Source organism: Melospiza georgiana, chromosome 3 (genome assembly GCF_028018845.1).
Source record: "Melospiza georgiana isolate bMelGeo1 chromosome 3, bMelGeo1.pri, whole genome shotgun sequence".
Taxonomy (NCBI): Eukaryota; Metazoa; Chordata; class Aves; order Passeriformes; family Passerellidae; genus Melospiza; species Melospiza georgiana.
Genome location: NC_080432.1, coordinates 2497810 through 2521902, shown reverse-complemented (window position 1 = coordinate 2521902; position 24093 = coordinate 2497810). Strand labels below are relative to the sequence as shown.

The 24093-nt window shown below is 40.9% G+C and overlaps 1 protein-coding gene across 2 annotated transcripts in view; it reads right to left on the bottom strand.

Moving 5' to 3' along the window:
* MSRA (methionine sulfoxide reductase A) overlaps window positions 1-24093 on the bottom strand; it is a 242287-nt gene that overhangs the window by 97171 nt on the left and 121023 nt on the right. For both annotated transcript variants that reach the window (XM_058020270.1, XM_058020272.1), the window contains exon 4: window positions 1355-1459. In XM_058020270.1, the coding sequence (XP_057876253.1) occupies window positions 1355-1459 (105 nt within the window). The remainder of the gene's footprint in view (window positions 1-1354; window positions 1460-24093) is intronic.

Here is a 24093-nt window from a genome sequence, read left to right as displayed (position 1 = left end):
CATAGATCCTTGGGATGGCAACAGAGGAACTGCACAAAATGTTCTGATTTCCTGGCCCTGCAGACAGAAAATTCCTGACTCAAGCCCTTTCCATACAGGCAGAAGTTGCAATAACCACTTTGGGCTCAGTGGAAGACACTTAATCCACAATAGTCCCTGGGTCCCTCTTTGAGTTTCTCTTTCCTGGGATGGCATCACATTTTGGAGGTATCATCTGCAATTTTTTTGTTCCCAGATGCGGTAACAAGTGGCATAATTACGATGGCTGTTCAAATATTGAAATGAGTTACTTGTGTGCAGCGTTTCTGGGAGATGGGAGAAGGGATGAGGTTTATTGGAACTCTATAAACATGCAAAATGTTTTCTGCACACAGTTTCCCATTTCTGTTTGCACAGATGTGGGTCTTGTCAGCACAAAAACCTCTGCCAAATAGGAAAATTAAATCCAAAGGTTTGGATAAGGCAGATAGGTAGAATGATCCACTGGTGTCTCTGCACAACATCTCTAACTCCTTTTTGCTCCCTTTTTCTAATCACAAAATATACTCAGTACTGTGGAAATATGTAAAATCCCAAGTTATGATGAAGGATAAAGGGCCTGGGTAGAAATGAAATAAAGTGAAATTAAATTAAATGAAATAAAATATAAAAATAAAATTAAATTAAATAATAAAATAAGGTAAAATAAAATAAAATAAAACCAAAATAAAGCAAAAATTTGGGGTTTTTATATTTTAATTTTTTTAAATTAAATTATTTTTTTCAATTTTTATTTTGGTTTAAAAAACCAAAATAAAGCAAAATAAAATAAAATAAAATTTTAAAATAAGATAAAATAAAATAATAAGGTAAAATAAAACCAAAATAAAGCAAAATTTATATTTTAATTTTTCTTAATTAAAAAAAAAAATTTTTATTTTGGTTTAAAAAATCAAAATAAAGCAAAATAGAATAAAGCAAAATAAAATAAAATTTTTAAAATAAGGTAATGTAAAAGAAAATAGAATCGAATAATAGAAATTTTGAAGATGCAAAGAAATACACTCCAATTGAAGAGACAAAAGAAATTACAGAATAAATTGTCATAATCAAAGTTGAAGAGAATTTTCCATTGTCTCCCGTGCCACTCTGTGGGAATTTTCCCAGCCCAGGCAGCTGTAAGGGAGGAGGGGCACTCGGAGCTTCTGTGCTCCCATTCTCCCTCTCCCTCTCTTTCTCTGTCAATAAATGTCTGCAATCATATTCCTGAGCTCCAGTGTGATTTCAAGGTTCATCTCTTCCATGCAGCTCAAACACTAATTATCCCAGCTGTAATTAGTAAGATAATTAAATACTGGCTCGCTCATCACTCTACCTTGTGTCGGGTCATGATTCTCCCAGAAGACCTTGAGCAGTTGCTCAAAGCTGATGTTTTGTGGCTCAAACACCACCCGGACGGCCTCGGCGTGCCCAGTTCTGCCTGCAAATTCAAAATAAAATCAGATTTTAGCAGTGACAATTAGCCAGGGCACACTCAGGGTTTTGTCTCTGCGATTCCAAGCACGGTCCTTTGGTTTTGTCTCATGTTTTCCTAAAAATGCTTGGATTTAGCACCATTTGTACCTGAGCTTTTTTGCACAATATTATATATTTATGTCAACTCTACTAAATCTGTTTGTTCAGACAGGGCCATCATGAAATAAACTGTGTAGAGAGACAAAGAAAGGAAACAATGATGTTATTACAGCAGTTTGTTAGCTTAAAGGAGAAAAAATTAAAAATTCTAACAAATATATAACTGAAAACCAGCAAAATATTTTAAATATTCTAAATAGAGTATTAAAATATGAAAACTCTTATGTCTAAGCTGTCTTGATTGGATTTTCTTTCCGTGGAGATATGGATAATATTATTGATTATTAAATAATTATCATTACTATAAAATTATAGTAATGATAATAATTTAATAATTGGTGATGATTATTATAATATTGATGATGATAAAAACATATTGATGTTTTTATATCATATTGATGATATAATAATATCACTGATAATAATATCACTTGGTAGCATTTTTTGCATATCCCATTCATCCCCCTTTTCTGTATCAATGACAATAATATTGATGGTGATAAAAACAAATGTCAAGGGTATGTTTACACATGAACATACAAATAACTCCAAACTATTTCACAATATCCTACGGGCTCAAAAGTGTCAAAGAAAGCCTGGTGGCTGAACTTCAAATTTCATGACAGCAGAAATACAAGGAAGATTAGCAGATGTTACAGCACTTACAAAAATATTATATTTATTTTTCAGTTACACTCTGGACAATTTTTTTTCATATCTGACTTATTTATGACTCACAATATTATTGAAAAATCCAACTTCTGAAGGATCTGGCCACATAATTAATTTAAATTTTAATTAATAGTGATATTGATGAGTGCTCAGACTTCTCAGGTGAGAGTCCACTGAACAAAGTGCACTTTAGGTTTTATATATGTTTTATATTTTATAATTTAAAAATTAGATATTCGTGAATGGGGAAAAAAATCTCATCCTTCAATTAAATCATAAGAAGTAAATATCAAAAGAATAAACTGGATCTGCCTTTTAGTGGGGACATATTAAGTTCCTTGATCACATTAGGGAGGTTTCTATTTAATTTACACCAGAACAAACTCCAGATTTATTCCACTGATTTCAACAGAACCAAGGAATTCCACAGAGAGTGAATCTGGCCCAGGGCTGGCTCCAGAATGAGCTGTCACCAAACAAGAAAAATCAGATTCTGTGAGTAACTGAGGGGAGTTCAATAGAGGCATGAGGAGAAATTTCAATTTTAAAAAAATAGAGAGAAATAAAAAGGATGCTGGGAAATACTAAAGAGCAACAATGGGTCAACATGTGACAGAATTTTAAGAGTTAACGGGGCACGTGAAACAAAACCTAAACAAGGCACAGAGAGCTGATAAAAGAGATTTGAAAGATTGGGATTAAAATTAGTCTGGAATGCAGAGGAGTAAAGGAGGACACACCTGAGACACCTGTAGTCTAGATCTGATAAAATCAAATGGCTCCCTATCTCAGTGCAGCAAAGATCTGCTCAGTGAGATGAAGAGAGATTATCCAGATTTCCTGGGAGCTGGAGTGAAGCCAGGTCCCCCTGTCCTGCAGGATGTCCCCAACTGTGACCCAATTCCTCCCTGCCTTTTACAGGCCAGGGAAACATCTCATTACCTGAAGCCAAATGCGGATGGTGGGAAGCAGGAAGGATTACCCATTCAGCAGAATAAAAACACAACTTAGAGATAATTGGCTTAACAACGAAGTGAAATGGTCTTCAACAAGAACTGACGGCCAGCTTCGGTCAGGGATGGAATTTATTCCAGATGCCATGGTTTAATGTCATTGATCAGCAAAAATAATTAATTTAGTGCAGCCCAAATTGGGACTTTTGCTGTAGCTTGAGGAAAAAAAGGAGAGAGCACAACCAGTGGCATGTCCAGCTCACCCAAACCAACATGGTTCTCGTCAGTCACACAGGCACAGAGCGGGCAGGGCACATCTCCGTGGGCATGTGTCCTAGGGTGACATTGTGATGCTTGAATCCCCATTTGTGTTTTCTGTTTATGCTGGATATTTTGTTCTGTGCCTTCAAGACTAGCTCTGAAGAGCAAATGTTTTGTTTTGGTTTTGTTATCAGCCATTCCCCCACAGCTGGCAGGACACACACACAGGGCAGTACATTGTGCTGCTTTTGCTTTTTGCTTGGCTTTTTGCTTTGCTCTCGCTTTTTGCTTCTGCTCATTAGTTTAGCTAAGCAGTCTGAATTTTTGCCTGGACTGTTTTCTCTTTCCCATTTTTGGAACCACTCGAACCTGCCCCGGACTGAGACATGGGAACACCGAGAGTTTGCACCTTGTGGCCTAGCAGGGCCTACTGTGGCAGCAGCTACCCCAGCGCCAGAGGGACTGATAACAGAGTGACCACCCCCAAGAGAGACTTTCTAAATTTGTCATCTTTTTCAGATGGGTGAAAGAGTGTTGTCACCTGGTATTGTTCATTTTGTGCGCTGGGGGTGCTGTGCCTGTTAAATAAACAGGTTCTTTCAATTTCTCTCTGAGGAATCTTTCCCAAACTGTTTGGGTAAGGGGCCGTGTGGGTTTGCTTTCTGGAGGAGCCCTCTTTTGAAGTTTTTCTCCCAAATTTACCCTAAACCAGGACAGCGTGGCATGGGAAGTTGGAATAGCAAACAGGGGCGTGGCACTTCTCGGTGGGCATGGCACAGCAATTTGCACAGGCAGGGTTGCAGGTTTCCTCCTGCCAGTGGGGTTTTTAGTTTGTTGTTTGCTGTGGTTTTGTTGGTTGGTTTTGGGGTTCTTTAGGGTTTTTTGGTTTTTTTGTTAGTAATTATTTTTACCTGATCAAAAACTTCAGTTAGTCAAAGTGTATGCAGCCAATAGAACCCTCCAGAAAGGATGTGTCTGTCCAGACCTCTGCCTGTGCAGAGTTTTTATCAATGGTACCAGGGGCGTTCCAGAGGCGTTCCCCCCACACCAGGGGCCTGCCTCTGGTGTGAACAGGTGAATGATCTCATTTTGCTGGTGGCTGAGCTTAGGGAGGAAGCAGAAAGGCTAAGGAGTATCAGGGAAAGTGAAAAGGAAACAGATTGGTGGGGTTCTGCCCTTCCATCCTTGAGGGAGGCCTACCAGGAGTCAGAGGGCTCCCACTACTCTCACCATCAACAGGAGGACACACCTGGTGGATGAAGGGGAGTGGAAATGGGTCCCTGCTTCAGGAGTTAACAAAAATTCCTCCCAACCTCCATCACCTTCCCAGGAGCCACTTCAGAATAGGGATGAGGCCTGGATGAGGAAAGCCAGCCAGAGGATGTAGAAGAAAATCACCTGCCCAGGGAGCCTCTCAATTAGGATTCATCTGTCACACGGTTCACCACCTCTGACATCAAAAAGGAAAGAAGGGTAATCGTGGTGGGTGACTCCCTTCTGAGGGGAACAGAGGGCCACATATGTCAACCAGACCCATCCCACGGGGAGTTCTGCTGCCTCCCTGAGGCCCAGGTACAGAATATCACTGAGGAACAACCTGGGCTGATCCAGCCCTCTGATAATTACCCACTGCTGATACTGCAGGCTCGCAGTGATGAGATTGAAAAGAGGAGCATCAGGGTAATCAAAAAGGACTTTAGGGCACTGGGTCAAGTGGTTGATAGGGCAGGAGCACAGGAAGTGTTCTGATAAGTCCCTTTGGTGGACAGAAAAACAATGAAAGGAATAGCAGAGCCCACATTATCAGCACATGGCTCAAGGGTTGGTGTCATCAGCAGAATTTTGGCTTCTTTGATCATGGGGCAACTTTTACAGCACCTAGTTGCTGGAACTGGATGGGCTCCATCTGTCTGTTAAGGGCAGAAAGGTTTTAGCTCAAGAACTGCAGAACTCATTGAGTGGGCTTTAAACTAGGTTTGAAGGAGGAAGAGGATGCAGCTGGGCTGTCTGGAAGCAGGCCCAAGGGGGGTAAGCCTGAGTTAGGGGTGAAATCAGTAACCAAGTAGCAGGGCTTTAGCTGGTCACAGTGACCCCGAGATGCATTAGAAAATCTCTTTTCCCAGTCCGGCAGTCGAAAAAGGAGGCAGAGCCCTTCAGTTCTCGTTCTCAAGGTTTTGTTTATTATTTCTTATCGATAAAATTCTTTTTCCTGGCCTGCCAAGGTCCGCTCAGCAGGACAGACAGAGGCACTCTGACTGCCTCAGGGCGGTGTTATCTTTTTATACTAAAAACTACGTGTACGTTATTTACAATAATTTCCCAATACCTATCATCTATGTTAGACAGTGAGCTTCTACTCTGAACCAATCTAAAAGTGCCAACAGGAGGCCAAGAAGAAGAAGGAGAAAGGCTGGACACGCCCAGATCCCTCCATCTTGCCTCCTGAAGCCCCGTTTTAAAAACCCAAAAAAAATCTGGTTTTCACCCCATGACAAACTAATTATGATTCTACTTAGACTTTCATGGCGTCCAGATCTTCATCTAAGGTTGGTAATTTGCTCCATGGGTCATAATCAAAACCACAGTTGTCTTGGTCTCTGTGCCAGGGTTTCTGGGCCCCCTGGCAGGGGTTCTGGCAATCCAGGACAGCCAGAGGGATGTGCTGAATTCTGACTACCAAGCAGTGGTGGAGTCCCCATCCCTGGATGTGTTTAAATAAAGAATGGATGTGGCACTCAGTGCCATGGTTTACTTGAGGTGTTAGAGCATGGATTGGACTCAATGATCTTGAAGGTCTCTTCCAACCCAGTGATTCTGTGAATTCTGTGTGTGATTGCACAACTAAAATGAGATTAAAGAGTGGCTTCTGATTTCAGTATTTTTATTTTTTGCAATATTAAGCTTATATAAAGATTTTATCACTAAGGAGCAAATTACTTGCCTAAGATGAACAGGTTTAGACGACAGGAAAGTTTCCTAAAGAACTTAAAAACAACAGAGGTTTTGCCTTTCCTCCTGACTGAAACAGCAATTACACCTTGTCAACACTGCCTGCTCCTGCTAATCCAGAAGTTCAAAGGATCAGCCTCTTTTTTTTCCCAGAATAAGGAAATAATGGTGCTCCTCTGAGAACTATAGCCTGACCTCATGAAAAATATCCTCAGATGTGTGGCTAAGAGACTGTTAGAATAGATTTAAAATCAATATTCACCCTCAGGGGAAAAGAAAGGAAGTAATGCTGCTGGTCCTACCAGATTCACCTCTCATTTTCCTCAAGGCCTTTCCATAATACAGTGGATTTTCTTTCTGCTGTGGCTATTTCAATAACAATCTTGGCATTGGTGACTTTTTGCATTAGGCTTGAGTCTGACTATGAAAACAGAATAATCCCATTTCGTTGGTGTCTCACACACTTGGTAAATCCAATGCCAAAAGAACACAGCATCAACCCAGCTCACCACTCCTCTGTATGGTGAAAAAAACAATTGAAATATTTCTAATCAAACCATTTTTGTAAGAGCTCTTAAAAACGGAGAGGCAGCAATCAAAGAGAAACAATAAGCCCACTTGTTCTCCAAAAACCTGCATGCCTTTAACATTCAACAGCCTGACACTGAGGAGCTGCAAGGATTTCAAATGATGTGAGTGGGAGATGTGATTCTCTCAGTGACATGCAGCTCTTCACCTCAGTGCCTCCTTCAGAATTCCTCCTGAAATGTCCACTTATATTGTCAGAGAGTCACGGTGTCCTCAGTTCACCCTCTGCTTTTAATTAGAGGATCTTTAATATCCCACAGCAAAAGTTTGAACGAGCACGGACATTTCTAGAACCCTCAATGTCTGGATCACATTTTTAAATGATTTATGGAATTATAAATATAATTCCATGTGCTGCTCACTGTGCAAACAGAAACCCTTTCTTGATCAGAGCCATTATCAGATTTCCAGTGCTGGAGCTCGGTTCCTTCAGCTCTGGAAGGGCTTTAACCATTGAAGCACCTCCCAGCAGAAGGGAAGACTTTATTACACCGAGGCAAGAGGGCTGAGTGCCAAGAGCAGATTGTCTGTTTATCCTGGATCCATTTCCCACTTAGAAAACACGGCCTCTCCCAGAGGATTAACTCCGGCGAGCTCCTTCAGTGGGGATTCCAACCCTGGCAAAAACATCCCCCCGCAAAGAGCAGGAGAAAAAGATGTCTGAGTGACACATTTTCAATTCCTTTCCTCCCTAAGAGCATAAGAGCATTTAGACTCTCACCTTCTTAATCATGTCCCAGGTGAGTGCCCAAGCCGAGGGATTAGGGAAGAGAACTCATTCTTTTTAACTGGCTGGATCCAGGGAGCATTTAATTATCTCTGGGAAAGTGGAGCAGCTTCCTAGGGCTGGCTGGAGAGCTCCTCACCTGGGAGTGTCCCAGCAGCCACCTCCACCTGGCCCTGCCTCAGGTGAATTAAATTCTACGGCACAAAAATTCCAAAACTGCTCCTGCTTCGGTTCTGAAATAAAAAAGGGCCTGGCTCTTTTGAGAAATAAGGTCCTGACTCCAGTAAATCACAGAATCCCACAATAGTTTGGGTTGGAAGGGAGCACAGAGATCCTTTTTTCCCATTTATTTGTACTCAGGTCCATTTAACAGCTCTTCATTACAAGAATGGCCCAGAGTCTGAGGAACAGCTTACCCATTTACAGCTCCTGCTCCCTGTGTATTCCACAAAGAGCAGATAATGACTTCTCTCACATTTTCAAAGAGTTCTCAGAAAATAACTCTCTCTTTTCTCACCTCTTCCAGGAATCCTTGAACTGCCCCTGTGCTTGTCACACCAACAATACAACATCTTTGGGATCCCAGATTGGGTTTGGGTTGGAAGTGACCTTAAATCTCATCTCATCCCACCCTCTGCCATCGGCAGGGACACCTTCCACCATCCCAGGTTGCTCCAAGCCCCATCCAACCTGGCCTTGGACACTTCCAGGGATCCAGGAGCAGCCACAGCTTCTCTGGGCACCCATGGGCACATGATGCCAATGTGAAATATAAAGCAAACAACCAAGCTTCAGCACTCACCGATTTGGGAATTAAACCAAACTCTGCTATCCAAAGTCATGGCCCAAGTGAAAATGCAAAATATTACCCAAAAAATTGGTCATGGGAAGGGCTTTTGAGCATCTCTTCCTCCAAACCAGCCTGGGAATTTTTATTAAGTCGTGGTTATTGCTTCCAAAATTTCCAGCACCTTCCTATTCATTAAATGAATAAACCAAAGGTTCGGCACTAAAATACTGAAAGCCCAAATTTTGGGTGTCCCCTTCCCTTTACATTATTGCCTTCACATCAATGAGGATAAAAAGAATGGAAATAATACCAGATTCATAGATTTTTAATAAGGTTCCATTAAAATATTTTTATTTGAATTCCTGCCCCACACTGAAAGAATTTAATGGAGCAGACCATTATTTTGTACTTCTGCACTGGCACTAACATGTGGCTAATTTATTTTACCTCCTTCTTTATATTTTAAACCACTTTAATGACTTTACCAGCACTGAACTAGGAGATAATACTTGGTTTATTAACCACTGTGAATTTCTGCTTTAGAAAATATCATTCTTTAACTTCTCAGTGTGATCCACACTCTTTTTTCATCCAGTTTTATCAAAACATGTCAATCCTGTCCAGCAAGAAGCCAATTTATCACTATGGGCTGGCCAGTCCTGCAGTTCTAAATCAAAATAAATTGTCCATAAATTCTAGAAACTTCCCAAAACTTCTGCCTGGGCCACAGAAAATCAAGTATTTTTTAATACCTACAGAAAGTACTTCATACAGCAGCTATGGTGTGGTGCCTCTGCAGAGAAAATGCTATTAAATTTTGTTTATTTGGTTTATTAGAGGATTGGTGGATTACCCAGTAAGAGGAAATTCATAAAGATAAGAAAATTTGCTGATAAAACAATGAACAGCTATTTCTGGTGCCTTCTAGAATGACTTCATTTTTTACCCCTTAGAAACAAAACCAAGAGAATAAAATTGCCAATAAAAAATGGGCTTGAACATGCTGCTGTTGTTACTTTTCTTCATAGAAACGCTCATATTTTTCAGTAAACTACTTGAATTAAATTAAGAAAGATTGGCAGTTTTCACAAAAAATACTGCTTTTTTTTTAAATTTGCCAAACAAAAGTACTAAATGAACCTGTTTCTTATTTGCAAGTATTTAAAATTTCTGTGACAGAGCTGTAAAAATTTTCATTGTTGTTTGCTAAAAATCCTGTCTGTTCTTTAGCAGCAAAATGGGATTGATAAACAGAGTATTGATTGGTTTTGCTGAACAGAATATCTGGAAGCGAGACCACTGCTATAAACCCTTTTTATTTGTAAAATGGCTGTACATTGAACAGCCAATAAAAGGGGGGAAATAAATTATATAAACCTGTAGGAAAAAAAGGAGATGATAAAACTTTCCTTATTCACTGTACTTATTATAGGTTATGTTTTTATAGGCTGAATGTCCACACTACAAGCCCTTAAAAGGGGATTATTTTAGACTCCCCCTGGCCTGGTCCTGTGGATCAGATCCTGTTCCCAGTTGGAATGTGCTCCTAGAAAAGATATTCTGGTTTAATTTCAGCCAAGTGAAGGAAAAATGTCGAAGATGGGTTTATAATTAACACCGTGGTCCTATGGAATACAAGGTCCTGTCAGCCAAACTCCATTTCATCCTCCCATGAAATTACAAGTCTGGCTGTAATAAATGTGGGATGTAATAGCATGGATGGAACTTAGGCTTTATTAGTGCATTTGACTTATTACTTCATGACTGATTAAAAAATTAACACTCCCCCATATCGATAGTGCACATGTTAAGTGGATTAAGAATTGTCTAAATGACATCTCTAAAAAAAAAAAAAATGGTCCAAAGGGAGCAAGGCTTGAATGGCAGCATTTTTATCTGTCCTCTGCAGGGACTGCTACAGAGCCTGCTGCTCTTAAAGCCCTTCATCAGGAATTCCAAAGAAATATAAGGTCTCAATTTATAAATTCTGTGGATAACTCAGATGAGGAGCAGATGGGATGGTCTTACAAAGACATTTCTTGCTGTGCTGGGGCCACTGAATCAAAAATGTATTAAAGAAGTCAGAGGTAAAATCTCTGCTGGAGGGAAAAAGTGACACACCTGGTACCTGCAAGTGGGGAACAACCTTTGAGGTAAAGGCAAGGGTGGAAATAAACATAGAATTTCATTGCCACACTGCAATAAAAGGAAATAGGGCCTGAATTGGGATGTCAGAGAGAAAAGGGGTTGTAGAAATGGCTCTGGTGAGATCAACCTTGACACTAAGAAATCCTGAAAAGTCGTTTCAGTGACAGCCACCAGGTTCCAGATGAATTTACCCTTTCCAAAAGAAACCCCTGGAGGTTTTTAACTCAAGGAGATGAGCATGGAATGGGAAGGGGATGCAAAAGGGGCCTTCAAGAAAGCAATGAAAAGACAGATCAAGAGTCAAAGGTAGAGATGGAAACCAGGGAATTCCAAATGGAAACCAGCTTTTCGATATGGATATGGAGAATGGTCCCTGCTCAGTTGCACCACTGGATCTTGGGATGCTCCTCTAAACCTATGTCCTGTAAAACACCTCTCCATTTCCTGACATTTTCAAATCAGATCAGAATTCCTTCTGGGAGAGACTCTTCAGTCAAATATCAGCTAAACTTAAAGGGAAAAAGTGATAGGTCTTGATAAAACAGTAACACAATGAAACATAATGATCTATAATATAAAAATGTCAAACTAAATAATGCAAGGAGCTCTTACCAGCCTTAAAGGCTGGGAATATATGAGTGAATTTTCTCTTTTTCCTTTATTCATTTGGCTTTAACGAAGCTTTTCTATGCCAAACTCATCTGTGCAAAGAATTGGGACTTTTCAGTTATCTTCTTTTCATCATGGTTGATGAGGAAGACTCTGACCCAACTACAAGTTCTATATAATTTTTATATAGTGGAGTTGAAATCTTTTAGCTATGGAGTTGGGGAAAAAATCCATATTCTCAAATCAAAAAAATTCTCATTTAGAGCCCAAATTTAACCCTCAACTGACACATTCAATGGATGGAGCCTTTATATTCCAATAAATTGCATTTCCTGGCAAATGGGTTATGCAAAGGTACTCCCTGGAAGTTGGATGGGGCTTGAAGCCCAGAGAAGCTGTGGTTGCCCCTGGATCCTTGGAAGTGTCCAGGGTCAGGTTGGACAGGGCTTGGATGAACCTGGGATAGTGGAAGGTGTCCTTGCCCATGGCAGGGGGTGGCACTGGATGAGCTTTAAGGTCCCTTCCCACCCAAAGCATTCTGTGCTTTTATGCTTAAAATTTTCACATTACAGGAAAGATTTAGTGACCGACAATTTCAGATTCCGTGTTTGGGCAGAATTCAGTCTTGAACTTCTCAGTTTAGGTTCCTGTTGGATCTTTTGGGCTGAAGGATCTGTTTCCTCTGGGAAATACTGGAATGGTTTGGGTGGGAAGGGACCTTAAAGCTCATCCATTGCCACCCCCTGCCATGGCCAGGGACACCTTCCACTATCTCAGATTGCTCCAAGCCCCTTCCAACCTGGTCTTGGATGCTTCCAGGGATTCAGGGACAGCCAGAGCTTCTGTGGGCACCCTGTGCCAGGGCCTCCTCACCCTCAAAGGGAACAATTCCTTCCCAATATCCCATCTAACCCTTCCTCAATAGCCCAAATATTGAGTGTTGCCCCTTTGCTTCAACTGTGACTCGTTCTGAAGAAGGCAAATGGAGAACATGAATTCCCTTTTGGCTGGAAAGGGAATGATATCCCAGGACACAGCAGGAGCAGAAGAGCCAAATCTTCAGAAAATAATTTTAAGGCATGATTTATTGCCAAAAAATGGGTCCAATATCTCAAACCAAAGCCATTCTGGGGGTTTGCTCTTGTACAGAGAAAAGCTTAGATTTAAAAGTCAATAATAAATACATAAACAACATACCTGGATTTAGTAACCCAGCTTCAGTCTAGAAAGGGAATTGCTTTCATGTCAATATAACAGAAAACATGATTGATTTTTTTCCTGAAAACTTTACAGCTTTTAGCTGCCAAGCCTCTGTGCCGCTGTTATGCAACACAAAGAATTTCCTTAAATAAATGGGTGTAACAGAAAGCAAAGAATAATAGGAATGTGAGGAATATGTCATATGAGAAGAGCTTTGAAAAGTGATAAATGGAGGTAAATATAATACCTGGGAACATCTATTAATAGCAAGCTGAAGAGTTGGAAAATAATAACTATTCTGGAATTTGAAAAACAAGAAATGAGAGTAAGATATTCTAATATTTAATATTTTCTATTAAAACTACAAAAATTGTGGTTTTCTCCTTGTCTCTCTAGAATAAATCCAGTAAGAGAATACTACTTGGACGAGATCTCTGATTAAAAGGTTTGGTTTCTGAAATGTGACAATTTTGACTCTTTCTGAAGCTCGAAACCACCAAAGAGCTTAGAAAAAAACGTGCAGATCTTATACCTGAGAACTTTAGACAGAAACCCATAACAAAAAAAAAAAAAAAGATTTTTTTTTTTATTTACTCTGTAAACTTCTCCTTCATAGACAATTTTTATTAAACTACTCTGACAGTTCTATTATAAATATAAATAAGACAGGGATCATTGTTTCCCTCCTGATTTCCCCAAAACAAATCTGCAAAAAGCAGTAGAGGTAACCTGGTTTCACCAGAGAGCATCAAAGTGCAAAGACAAGTCAACAGAGCAAAGTTTGTGATGATAAACAGACACTGAGAGGGCAAAAAGGGAGCTGGGATGAAAATTTAGAATTAATTTGCACTAGACAAATACTTCTAAGTCCATCAAAATTAATAAAAGAATTCTAGAAAGTTCTAAAAATGCCCAATGCTGAAAAACTCTTTAGGAGAAACTATTAAAGAGATTCAAAAGATAAAATTTTGACAATTTATATATCTAGAACAGCTATAAGACACATAATTAATTAAAATTATATTTAATAATTTCATTTACAGTACTTTCCCTCAAAGAGCTTTAGAAACCCTGCTATTTCTTTTAATTATAAATACAGCCACCGCCCCTCTTCAAGTGATATTCCTGCAAGGTTATTGAATGAGGGGGACAAGAATTTGCCCAGTAGAGATATTGAAAATTGAGGTAAGGTCAGAAACTGGGAAATCAGGAATTTGCAGTCTTGGGTGTGTGGTACGAATGTCTGCAAAGAGCAAAAAAGGAGAGTTCAAATCACAAAAAGTTAAAAAATTGGTTGTTTGGTTGATAAAAAGATATTTAAACCCCTGAAAACTCTGTTAATCAAAAGAGCTGTGAATTCATTTTTGCTTCAGCTCCTTGACTGTAAGTTTATTTTTCCCAACCACCACCACCTTTCCCAAAGGTCTTTGCAGGGAGAAGAATTTGCTCCATTCCCAGCATCATCAGAGGCTTTATTCCAGAATATCCCATTTCTCATGGTGGAGAGAGGAATTCCTCATTCCTGGAACCTGAGCACAAACCCCCACTTAGTGATGAGAAGAATTTTCTGAAGGACTTGTGAGAAACACACTCCACAAAGCCCATTAAGCACAGAACCAGATCAAACACCAGCTGAGAGACTTCTACAGCGGCACAACCCAGGTCTGAGACCAGGTTTAAAAAACAGAGAGGAGTAGATCAATCACTGGCCTTTAATAAATCTTTACAGATATTTCTCTTTTTTTTTTTTTTTTTTTTTTTTTTTTTTGTGGCCAACTTTTTAGACATTATTAATTCTCAATTTTAATGAATGGCTCTGCAAAGCTTAACCTCAAGAAGTCATGTAAAATGAATTATTACCATGATTAATTATGCTGAGATAAGCCAATAAGAGCAGCCCTTTTTTCAGCCACTAATACAATTAATTAAAATTAGTTCCAGTAAACAGCAGAGTGCTCACACAAAACAAAAAGTATTTTTGCTTTTTTTCTTTTGCTAAAATGTAAATATCATCATTCACATTAGACCAGTAAAACCATTTCCCTCCAGTTTAAGCCTAATGAACATTCACTGTATTTGATTATCCATTATTTCCCTTCAACCAGCCCCAAAACAAAGAGTTTTCAACTACACACCACTTGTATCCTTTTTATATTCCCATTCAAAGAAGATCATTTCAGCAAAGAAGGGATTTTTAATTTAAGTGAAACTAGTATTCTGTGACATTTACTCCTCCAAAAAAGAATGACCAATTTGGATGACCCAAGAAGACAATGAGAAAAAAACCCCTATTGTTAATTTATTAAAAAGCCCAAAAGTTATGGAATTAATATATGGAAATAATGTGAATCACTGTGCTCTAATTTATGGATTTGTACATCCCTAATACTTGGAGAATTCCTTGGAATTCAGGAACAACAACTCTGGCAAAAGGAGGGGTGCAAATTTCCTTTCTCACAGCTAACAAGCCTTGAAGATTTTCTTTCTCATATGGAAATGAGCTCTGGTTTTGTTGCTGCACAGGAAAATCCTGTGGCCAAAAGCTGAGGTTACATAAATCCCACCTGGAATAAAATGCAATTTTCTAACACTGAGGGAGAAATACTAGACATTATTTATCTTCTTAGGATATAATGGAATCATAGAAGGGTTTGAGTTGGAAGGGAGAATGAAGATTACCTCATTTCACCCCCTTCCATGGGCAGGGACACTTCCCACTATCCCACGTTGCTCCAAGTCCAATCCAGCCTGGCCTTGGACACTTCCAGGGATCCAGGGGCAGCCACAGCTTCTCTGGGCACCCTGTGCCACGGCCTCAACACCCTCACAGGAAACAATTCCTTCCCAATATCCCATCCATCCCTGCCCTCTGGCAGTGCGCAGCCATTCCCTGTGTCCTGTTCCTCCATCCCATGTCCCCAGTCCCTCTCCAGCTCTCCTGGAGCCCCTTTAGGCCCTGGAAGGGGCTCTGAGGCCTCCCTGGATCCTTCTGTTCTGCAGGTGAACATTCCCAGCTCTCCCAGCCTGGCTCCAGCCCTTGGAGCATCTCCATGGCCTCCTCTGGATTCATTCCAGCAGCTCCACATTTTCTTTTTTCAGCAGGGATAGAGAGCCCAGCAAATGACAACAGCCATATCCCACAAGGTGGAAGGCTCAAACAGGACATATGGAGAACCTCTATCACCAGGAGGACCATCCTGCAGTGCATCCCCTCTGTAACCTCGACCCTGGAGCTGTTCCTGAATTGCCTTGATGGCCTGATGAGTGTTGGAGATTGTCCTGCTTCCCATGAGAACTTGGAGTGAAAACCTCCAACCCCGATCTCCAGGAACCTACTCCTTGACTCTAATTATGGCCACAAATCACAGCTCATTCTCATCGTTCTCCATTTTAAATCAGACATTTATTTTAGGTGAATCAGACCAGTCTGAACATACCAAGAAACTCTGGCATCTTAAATAACTTTAGCAAATTTTAGGAGTGATTTTACTCACAAATACACAGTTCTGGGAGCTGTCCCGGGTACTGGGATTCAATCTCTTCATTTGTCAATTGTTGGAATGGTCAATCCATGGTATTGGATCAACCTGTAAATGCCTCTCTCCCTACACACACAGTGTCCAAGGCTGGGCTGGACAGGGCTTGGAGCAGTCTGGGATAGTGGAAGGTGTCACTGCCCATGGCAGGGGGTAGAATGGGATGAGCTTTAAAGTCCATTGTGGAATTCTGTCATTCTATTCAACAATTTTTTAAAAATAAAAGTGTATATATATTTTTTTTAAATATTTTTATTATGATTCCACATATAAATTTGCATGGATATAATTCCTGAGTTGGGAAATAAGGCAAGACAAACACGAACCCTCCCCACAAATGGGGTGTAAGTGTGTGAGAGATGGTCCTCCTGCATTATGGGTCATATAAGAGCTCTCACATGCTCCTTCGGCACCTGGAATGGTTCTAGGATCAGAAATGTGTGGAAATAATCATAACAAATTATCCTCTCTAATATTTTTTCTCTTCCTAAGCCTTCCAGAAGTCCCAACTCCGCTACGGCCTGGCCCAGCTGTTATCAGTCACATGAGAAACTCTCCTTTACAAATCTTCAGAATTAAAGTTGGGATTAAAAATAAAAATAATACAAAAGAAACCCCACCAACATGCATTTAGCAAGCTTATAATAAAAATTAAAAGATACTAATAAATACTGTGCTTATAAGCTGGTCTAAATCTATCCAAAATGCCCCGCAGTGAAGTCTTACATCAGTTATTATTGAAACATTAAATGCTTTTCTTCCAGGCTTCCAGCAATCAATTTAACTTTCAGTCATCTTGTCCCCATATGTGCTGCTCCTGTTGATGAAATGGCTATTAATAAAGGAATAGATGGCTATGAATCAAAGCAAGCTCTACTTAATCACATTAATCCAGAGTATGTTAAAGGCTTCAATTTTCTAAATAATTTTGGGCTTAATGCCTCTGAGATGGGCAGACTGCTCTATTGATGCAGCATCTGGTCCAATTTAAGCTGCATTGTGAAGGAGGAATTGTTAGGCCCTTGCAAAATTAAGGAAGACTGACAGTTTTAGGGATGCAACCAAAACTGCTACGGCTGAGACAAAAGATCCTGCAAGATATTGAAAAAGGGCCCGCGACAATTAAAAGGCAGCCCCTGCTCTGCAAATGCAGCTCTAGTGCTCAGTGAATTGTGTATGATTAACTTACTCCTCCTGATGGGATGAGCACTCCACACACTTCACCAGCACCGTATTTTCCAGTCATTGAACATCCAACAGCTGCTGCTGTGAAATATGTTCACTTACCCATTACATTGGGATACCAATTAGGGAGGAATTATTTCAAAGGGAATGGCATCGCCACCAACACTGCCCTTGCAAAAGCAGAAATTTCTGGCTTTGGGATTTTTTTCCCCCTGAAAAGCGTATTTTTTTATTATTATTATTATTATTTTGTAAATGAAGGAATTCTGCAATGAAATTAGATTTGCCTTGGCTTGTAGCACTGAAATGCTGCTGCATTCAACTCAGATTTTTTTAAAAAAAGTATTTTAAACACTTCTAAGGGGCATAAAAACCTTCATTGGAGAACTGGCTTAAAATGTTTTTCAAATATTTCTGTAGGAGAATGAGTTTTGAAACCCAATCTTCATAGAAAGTTGTCAGTGAAGGAGACAACATGGTACAGTCTATCTACATTTTAATATTAAAACTAACATTACATTTGCTATTACATTTTTATAATATTTAATATTAAAATTACAAGAGCTTCAGGGGCAGATATTTTGTCAGTAACTTGATTAGAAATTAAAAGTAAATCCAATGAACTTAGTGAATATTCACTCCATATGTAAGGAATGAATGAAGCCAGAAAGTCACATTCTGCAGAGCTGTAAAGATCTGTCTGAAACCTTTAATTTAAATTAAAATAATGTTTTAGTTAAATATACAGAGCAGTTTAGGGGGCAGACATTGAATGTAGTTTGTAATATTAAATTTTGCAAAATGTGGACAATTATAAGAAGATTTTATGTTATACACTGGAGCATCTACTTCATCTTACAGGATTGGAGAGGAATCAGAACTTTAAAATAGAGCTTAAAATTAAGCAAAATATTCAAATCTATAGCTCCTCTTCAGCTGAATAACATAATTTAGATGCATAAATGTTACCATAATATTTTCTGAAAAATCCTCTTTGCCCAGGATTTCTCTCCTGGGAAGCTGAGAAGCCTCAAAGACAAAGGAAAACAATATTATCTCATTTGCTTCTCCTGTGCTTTGCTGCTTTAGAATGTGGTTGGAGATTGTTTATCCAACATTTGAATTGTTTTTATTTAATGGCCAATCATGGTCAGGCTGTGTTGGGACTCTGGAAGGAATCATGAGTTTTCATTAGTATCTTGTTAAGCCTTCTGTAAGTATCCTTTCTCTATTATTTAGTATAGTTATAGTATAGCATTCTTTTATATAATATAATACCATAAAATAATAAATTAGCCTTTAGGAACATGGAGTCAGATTCATCTTTCCTCCCCACGACAGGGGACCCCGAAAATACCACATATAAACACCAAAATATATCACCTAAAATTCTCTATGACTCCAGGAGACAAAACAGAGCTTCTGAGTTCCCTCCCCTTGCTGCCTGTGCTTTCCTCCAACACTCAGTCCCAGAAAAATCCATATATCCATGGATTTCAAAGTCCCTTAGAAGATAAAATAAACTATCTCCCTTTTTTTTATGAATGAGGAAAATGGGCAGGAAGGGCTGAAGGCTACCCAAGTCAGCCTTGGAGCCAGGAATGAAAGGGAAGGAGCTGAACCTGCAGGTAACAGCCCAGCTGCCCCTGCTCTGTCACCCTGATTTTTTAAGATTTTCTGAGCCTTCTGATGTTTACATTCGTGTAATGGACTTTCTCATACACTTTCTGTAAATTACTTATTGTTTTGCATTCTTTTATGGAGGAGGAGAAATCTGATGGTTTGTCCAGTGTCGTTGGAGAGGTGGCACTTTCACCCTCCAATCCACTGTCACTTTTGGAAAACTATAAATGTTGGAGTCAGAAAATAAACTTCCCTTTTTTCACCTTGAGAACAGCAGTGTGTACTCGTGTTGTTTCATGTCCTATAGCGACACTGCTCCTCCTCCCATCCTGCTCCAAAGGGCTGCCAGGCAAATTCCAGCAGGGAACCACTGCTGAGGAACACCAGAGAGTCAGGAGCAGCAAAGGGCAGGAAAACAGATCCCAGCACATCCCCTGAGACACCTCTGCTTTCCTCGGAATGGAATGGGAATGGCTTTGGCTGCAGCCAGGGAGCAGCTCCATTCCTAAGAAAGGTTTCAAAAGGAGTTTTATGACAGCAGGGGAGAGGGGGATTCTGCCCCTCTGCCCCACTCAGGTGAGACCCCACCTGCAGAGCTGCCTCCAGCCCTGGGATCCGATATCAGAGGGACCTGGAGCTACTGGAACAATCCAGAGGAGGCCACAGAGATGCTCCAAGGGCTGGAGCCCCTCTGCTCCGGAGCCAGGCTGAGAGAGCTGAGGATGCTCACCTGGAGAAGAGAAGGATCCAGGAAGAGCTCAGAGCCCCTTCCAGGGCCTAAAGGGGCTGCAGGAGAGCTGGAGAGGGACTGGGGACAAGGGATGGAGGGACAGGACACAGGGAATGGCTGCACACTGCCAGAGGGCAGGGATAGATGGGATATTGGGAAGGATTTTTTCCTTGTGAGGAACAATTCCCTGTGAGGCACATGGAGTGCCCAGAGAAGCTGTGGCTGCCCCTGGGTCCCTGGAATCATCCAAGGCCTGGTGGGACAGGGCTTGGATCAACCTGGGATCATGGAAGGTGTCCCTGCCCATGGCAGGAGGTGGGATGGGATGAGCTTTAAGGTCCCTTCCCACCCAAACTATTCTGGGATTCTGTTGTTGGCGTGATAAGCACAGGGGCAGTTCGGGGATTCCTGGAAGAGGTGAGAAAAGAGAGAGTTATTTTCTGAGAACTCTTTGAAAATGTGTGAAAAGTTGTATCTTCTCTTTATGGAACACACAGGGAGCAGCAGCTGTAATGGATAAGTTGTTCCTCAGACTCTGGGCCATTCTTGTAATGAAGAGCTGTTAAATAGGCCTGAGTACAAATAAATAACCACTTGTCGTGCCGCTGATTTATAAAGAACTCATTTCTAGGTGTAATTCTATGGCAACAGCTTTTGTAAGGCACTCTTTGACACTGCAGCAGAGCTCCTGTTTAACAATTCAAATGCAGAAAAGATGGGAATAAAGGAGGCAAAAAGCAACTCCGTGAGATCCCTGCTTGCAGCTCAATTGTTTTGATGAATTCTGCCCTCACACGTTATATGAACATCTCATGTGCAGACAAATCCTGTTTCATGGGAACAATGGGTGTGCATAGAGAAAAGTCTATTATCATATGGAAAATAAAGGAATTAGAGGAGAATCAGAGGCGATAAATAGATGAATATGCAGGGAGACACTTGGCTTTCCACTCAGTTGGTCTGCAGAATTTGCCTTCCATATCTGCTGTGACACTGATTATTCCTGCACTTGGGTGGATCAAAACTGCCTGGCAGAAAAGCAGAAGCAACAAATGCAGTTCTGCTGCAAAGCAGTGCCATTTTTAATTCACTACTTTATTTTACAGAGCTGCCTGAAATAGTCATCCCTCAAGCAGGCCATAGAAATGATTCTCTTTATTATGCAAAGTTCCATAAATCTCAACTGCTGTACATGAAAGATACTGCTAATCTTTAGAGACCTTGGGTTGGAGTCTGTGAATTTTTTGGGAAAGACCAGGAGAAGTATTTTGCTCTTCCTATTTAATTGGATCTGGAACTGTGGAAGCTGGTAGCAAAATATTGCCAAATTTTGGTGTGACAGCCCTTGGTTCAAACACCTGCCCAGGGAGTTTGCAGTCAGGATCCCAAAGGACTCTCAAAATAAGAGAATAATCTGTTGGAAGTCTCCTAACTCCAGGTTTAGAGGAAATGCTCAGGAAGCACATTCCTTACATTTCCTGGTAAAGTCAGGCCACTGCTGAGACCCAAGTGTGAGATTATAAAATTATAAAATCATCAGGGTTGGAAAAGCCCCTCTGAAATCATCAAGTCCAACTGTTCCCCAGCACTGCCAAGGCCACCACTCATCTGTGTCCCCAAGTGCCACATCCACGGGGCTTTTAAATCTCTCCACCACTATCCTTGGCAGCCCCTTCCAATGTTTTACCACCTTTTCCATGAAGAATTTTTCCTAAAAATCATCCTGAACCTTCCCTGGCACAGCTTGAGGCTGTTCCCTCTCACCCTGTCCCCATTCCTGGGAGCAGAGCCTGACCCCCCCTGGTTGTCCCCTCCTGTCAGGAGTTGTGCAGAGCCACAAGGTCCCCCCTGAGCCTCCTTTTCTCCAGGCTGAGCCCTTTCCCAGCTCCCTCAGCCCCTCCTGGTGCTCCAGCCCCTTCCCCAGCTCCGTTCCCTTCCCTGGACACCAGGAGCCAGGTGAGAAGTTTGTTTTCTTCTACTGCTTGGGGCAATCTTGGCAGGGAGGAGAAGAAGAAGAGACAGAAAGGAAAGGTCCTGGAATCCATTCCCAGAGTTAACATCTGGGCTGATGCACCTGGCAGCAGCTTCATGCCAGGTACACTGTGGGAAGCCACATCTCTGCTTTTCCCTGTGCAAGAATCTCATCTTGTTTGCTTCTATTTCCACATTTTGGATTATTTGGGTTATTTGGATATGGATTCCATTTTCCCCTTTGGATTACATATTGCTGCACGTTTAGGAGAAGAAGGAAGAAGGTTCTCTCTCCACCCAAAATCTGACCTAGTTAATACAAACTGGATCCTACTTTCCTTTTGCTTCCAAGCCTAAATTCAGCTCAGACTAAAGACACCAGATCCCAGCCCATACATTTCCATTTAATTTTAGCTTCACCTAAAGACTTCTGACCGGCTCACAAAGGCAGCTGGGACATGAGGGGAGAGCTCATTACACATTGCTCCTGCCTTTGAACACCTCTGAACACCTGCAGAAGGGTTGAGCTGGCCCTGAGCACAGAGCAACGAGGCAGGAGAGAAAAGGAAACCATTTGTTAAAACAAAATAAATGAAGCGGTGAAAAATAATGGTCCCATCTGCACCTACCACTGGTTCAGGGTCAGCTCTGCTGGAGCCAAAAATTTCAAAGGAGGAGGATGGAATAGAATCCTGACCACCTCCCCCACCATCACCACCCCATTCAGATAATAATAATAATAGCAAAAATGTCAATATTTAGCACTCTTGCAATGCTTTGTAGCTTCAAAACATTGCAGAAACAGGGCAGGATCAGTGAGAGTGGAACTTCTTTTCCCAAGGTCTGTTTGCTCCTTAGTAGCCACATTTTTATCTTATCATCCTATTAGCAGGCTGAGAGAAATTTCTTCCTGATGTAACACCATTAACATCAGCAGAATTATGTCTAGGATCAGTTTGACCCAATTTATTACTTTTTTAGGAGATGATAAGTGTGCTATAATGGTGTTCCATTTGACTTGGAACAAAGAATTTTCACAGCATTCAGCAGAGGGAATGACATGATTAAGCCTTGTGTCCTTTCCAAATAAAATCTAAGCCATTATAACACAAAAAAATTCAGTAAGTGAGAAAAAAAAGGAAAAAAAGAAGTAAACAATGTGTAATTATGACAGTCGATAATTCAAATTTTCAGTTCAGCCCATGGTACCTGTCACCTCTCAGGATGAATAAAGCAAATTTGTGGCCAGGATAAATCAGGATCTCCTTAATCCCAGGTCACGGATCACATTTTTGCTTTCTACAAGACACTGACAGGAGGATGCAGGGAGTTGGTGTCAGACTGTTCTGGATGAGACAAAACAGCCTCCAGGTGCCTCAGGGAGGTTTAGGCTGGATATTAGGAAAAACTTCTTTATGGAAAGGATTATCACACACCGGCTCAGGCTGCCCAGGGCAGGGGTGCAGTGACCATCCCTGGAGTGCCCGAACAATGTGTGGGTGTGGCACTTGGGGACATGGTTTGCTGGTGGTGCTGGTTGATCAATGACAATCATATTTTTTTCCAAATTTTCCGTCTTTTCCAGCTTTACTGATTCCATGAATGGAGGCCCCAAAGTACCAGCAACAGGAATGCAGCTCTGTTTTTCATAGCTCACAAGATCCCTGAGAGGAACGACCAGCCCCATCCATATCATGTGTCGCAGACATCTTTCATGAAAAATCCTTTCCTTAGGATTTTTTCCTCTTGAGAAGCTGAGAGGCCTCAGGAACAAAATGTAAACATTGATTATCTGCTGCTGTGGAATGCAACAGGTGGATCTGTGATTGGTCCATGTTGGACGTTTGTAATTAATGGCCAATCACAGTCCAGCTAGCTCAGACAGAGAGCTGAACCACAAACCTTTGTTATCAGTCATTCTTATTCTATTCTTAGCCAGCTTTCTGATGAAATCCTTTCTTCTATTCTTTTAGTATAGTTTTAATGTAATATATATCATAAAATAATAAATCAAGCCTTCTGAAACATGGAGTCAGATCCTCGTCTCTTCCCTCATCCTGAGACCTCTGTGAACACGGTCACCATCATGCTCCAGTGAAACCCCAGTAACAGCCTGGGAACGCAGGGACAGCAGAATTAAAGCTGATTTCCCTTCCTCTCTACTCCAACCCAGGCAGTGACATTTCTGTACACACTGAGATCATGGCTTTTCATATTAATTTTAATTCTCCTAAGCTTTGATTTCTCCAACTGTCTGCACAATCTGCTGCCTTTTCTCTCAGTCTAGCACAACACTTTGGGAGTAAAGGACCTTCTTTTTTTCCTCTGCTTTCCCCACCAAGGTCCCAGTCCATGCCAAGTCCAGCATTCAGAACATTAAACCCAGTTTTTTAGCATTTTTTTTGTTCTGCTGCTGCACTCTCTTTGCAGAAAGCAAAGCTTTCCTAGATTTTATGGAAATGTGACATTAGGAGAGAATCACTCGAAGGCATTTCAGCTACAATTAACATTCTTCACTCCTCAGAAAGAAAATAAAA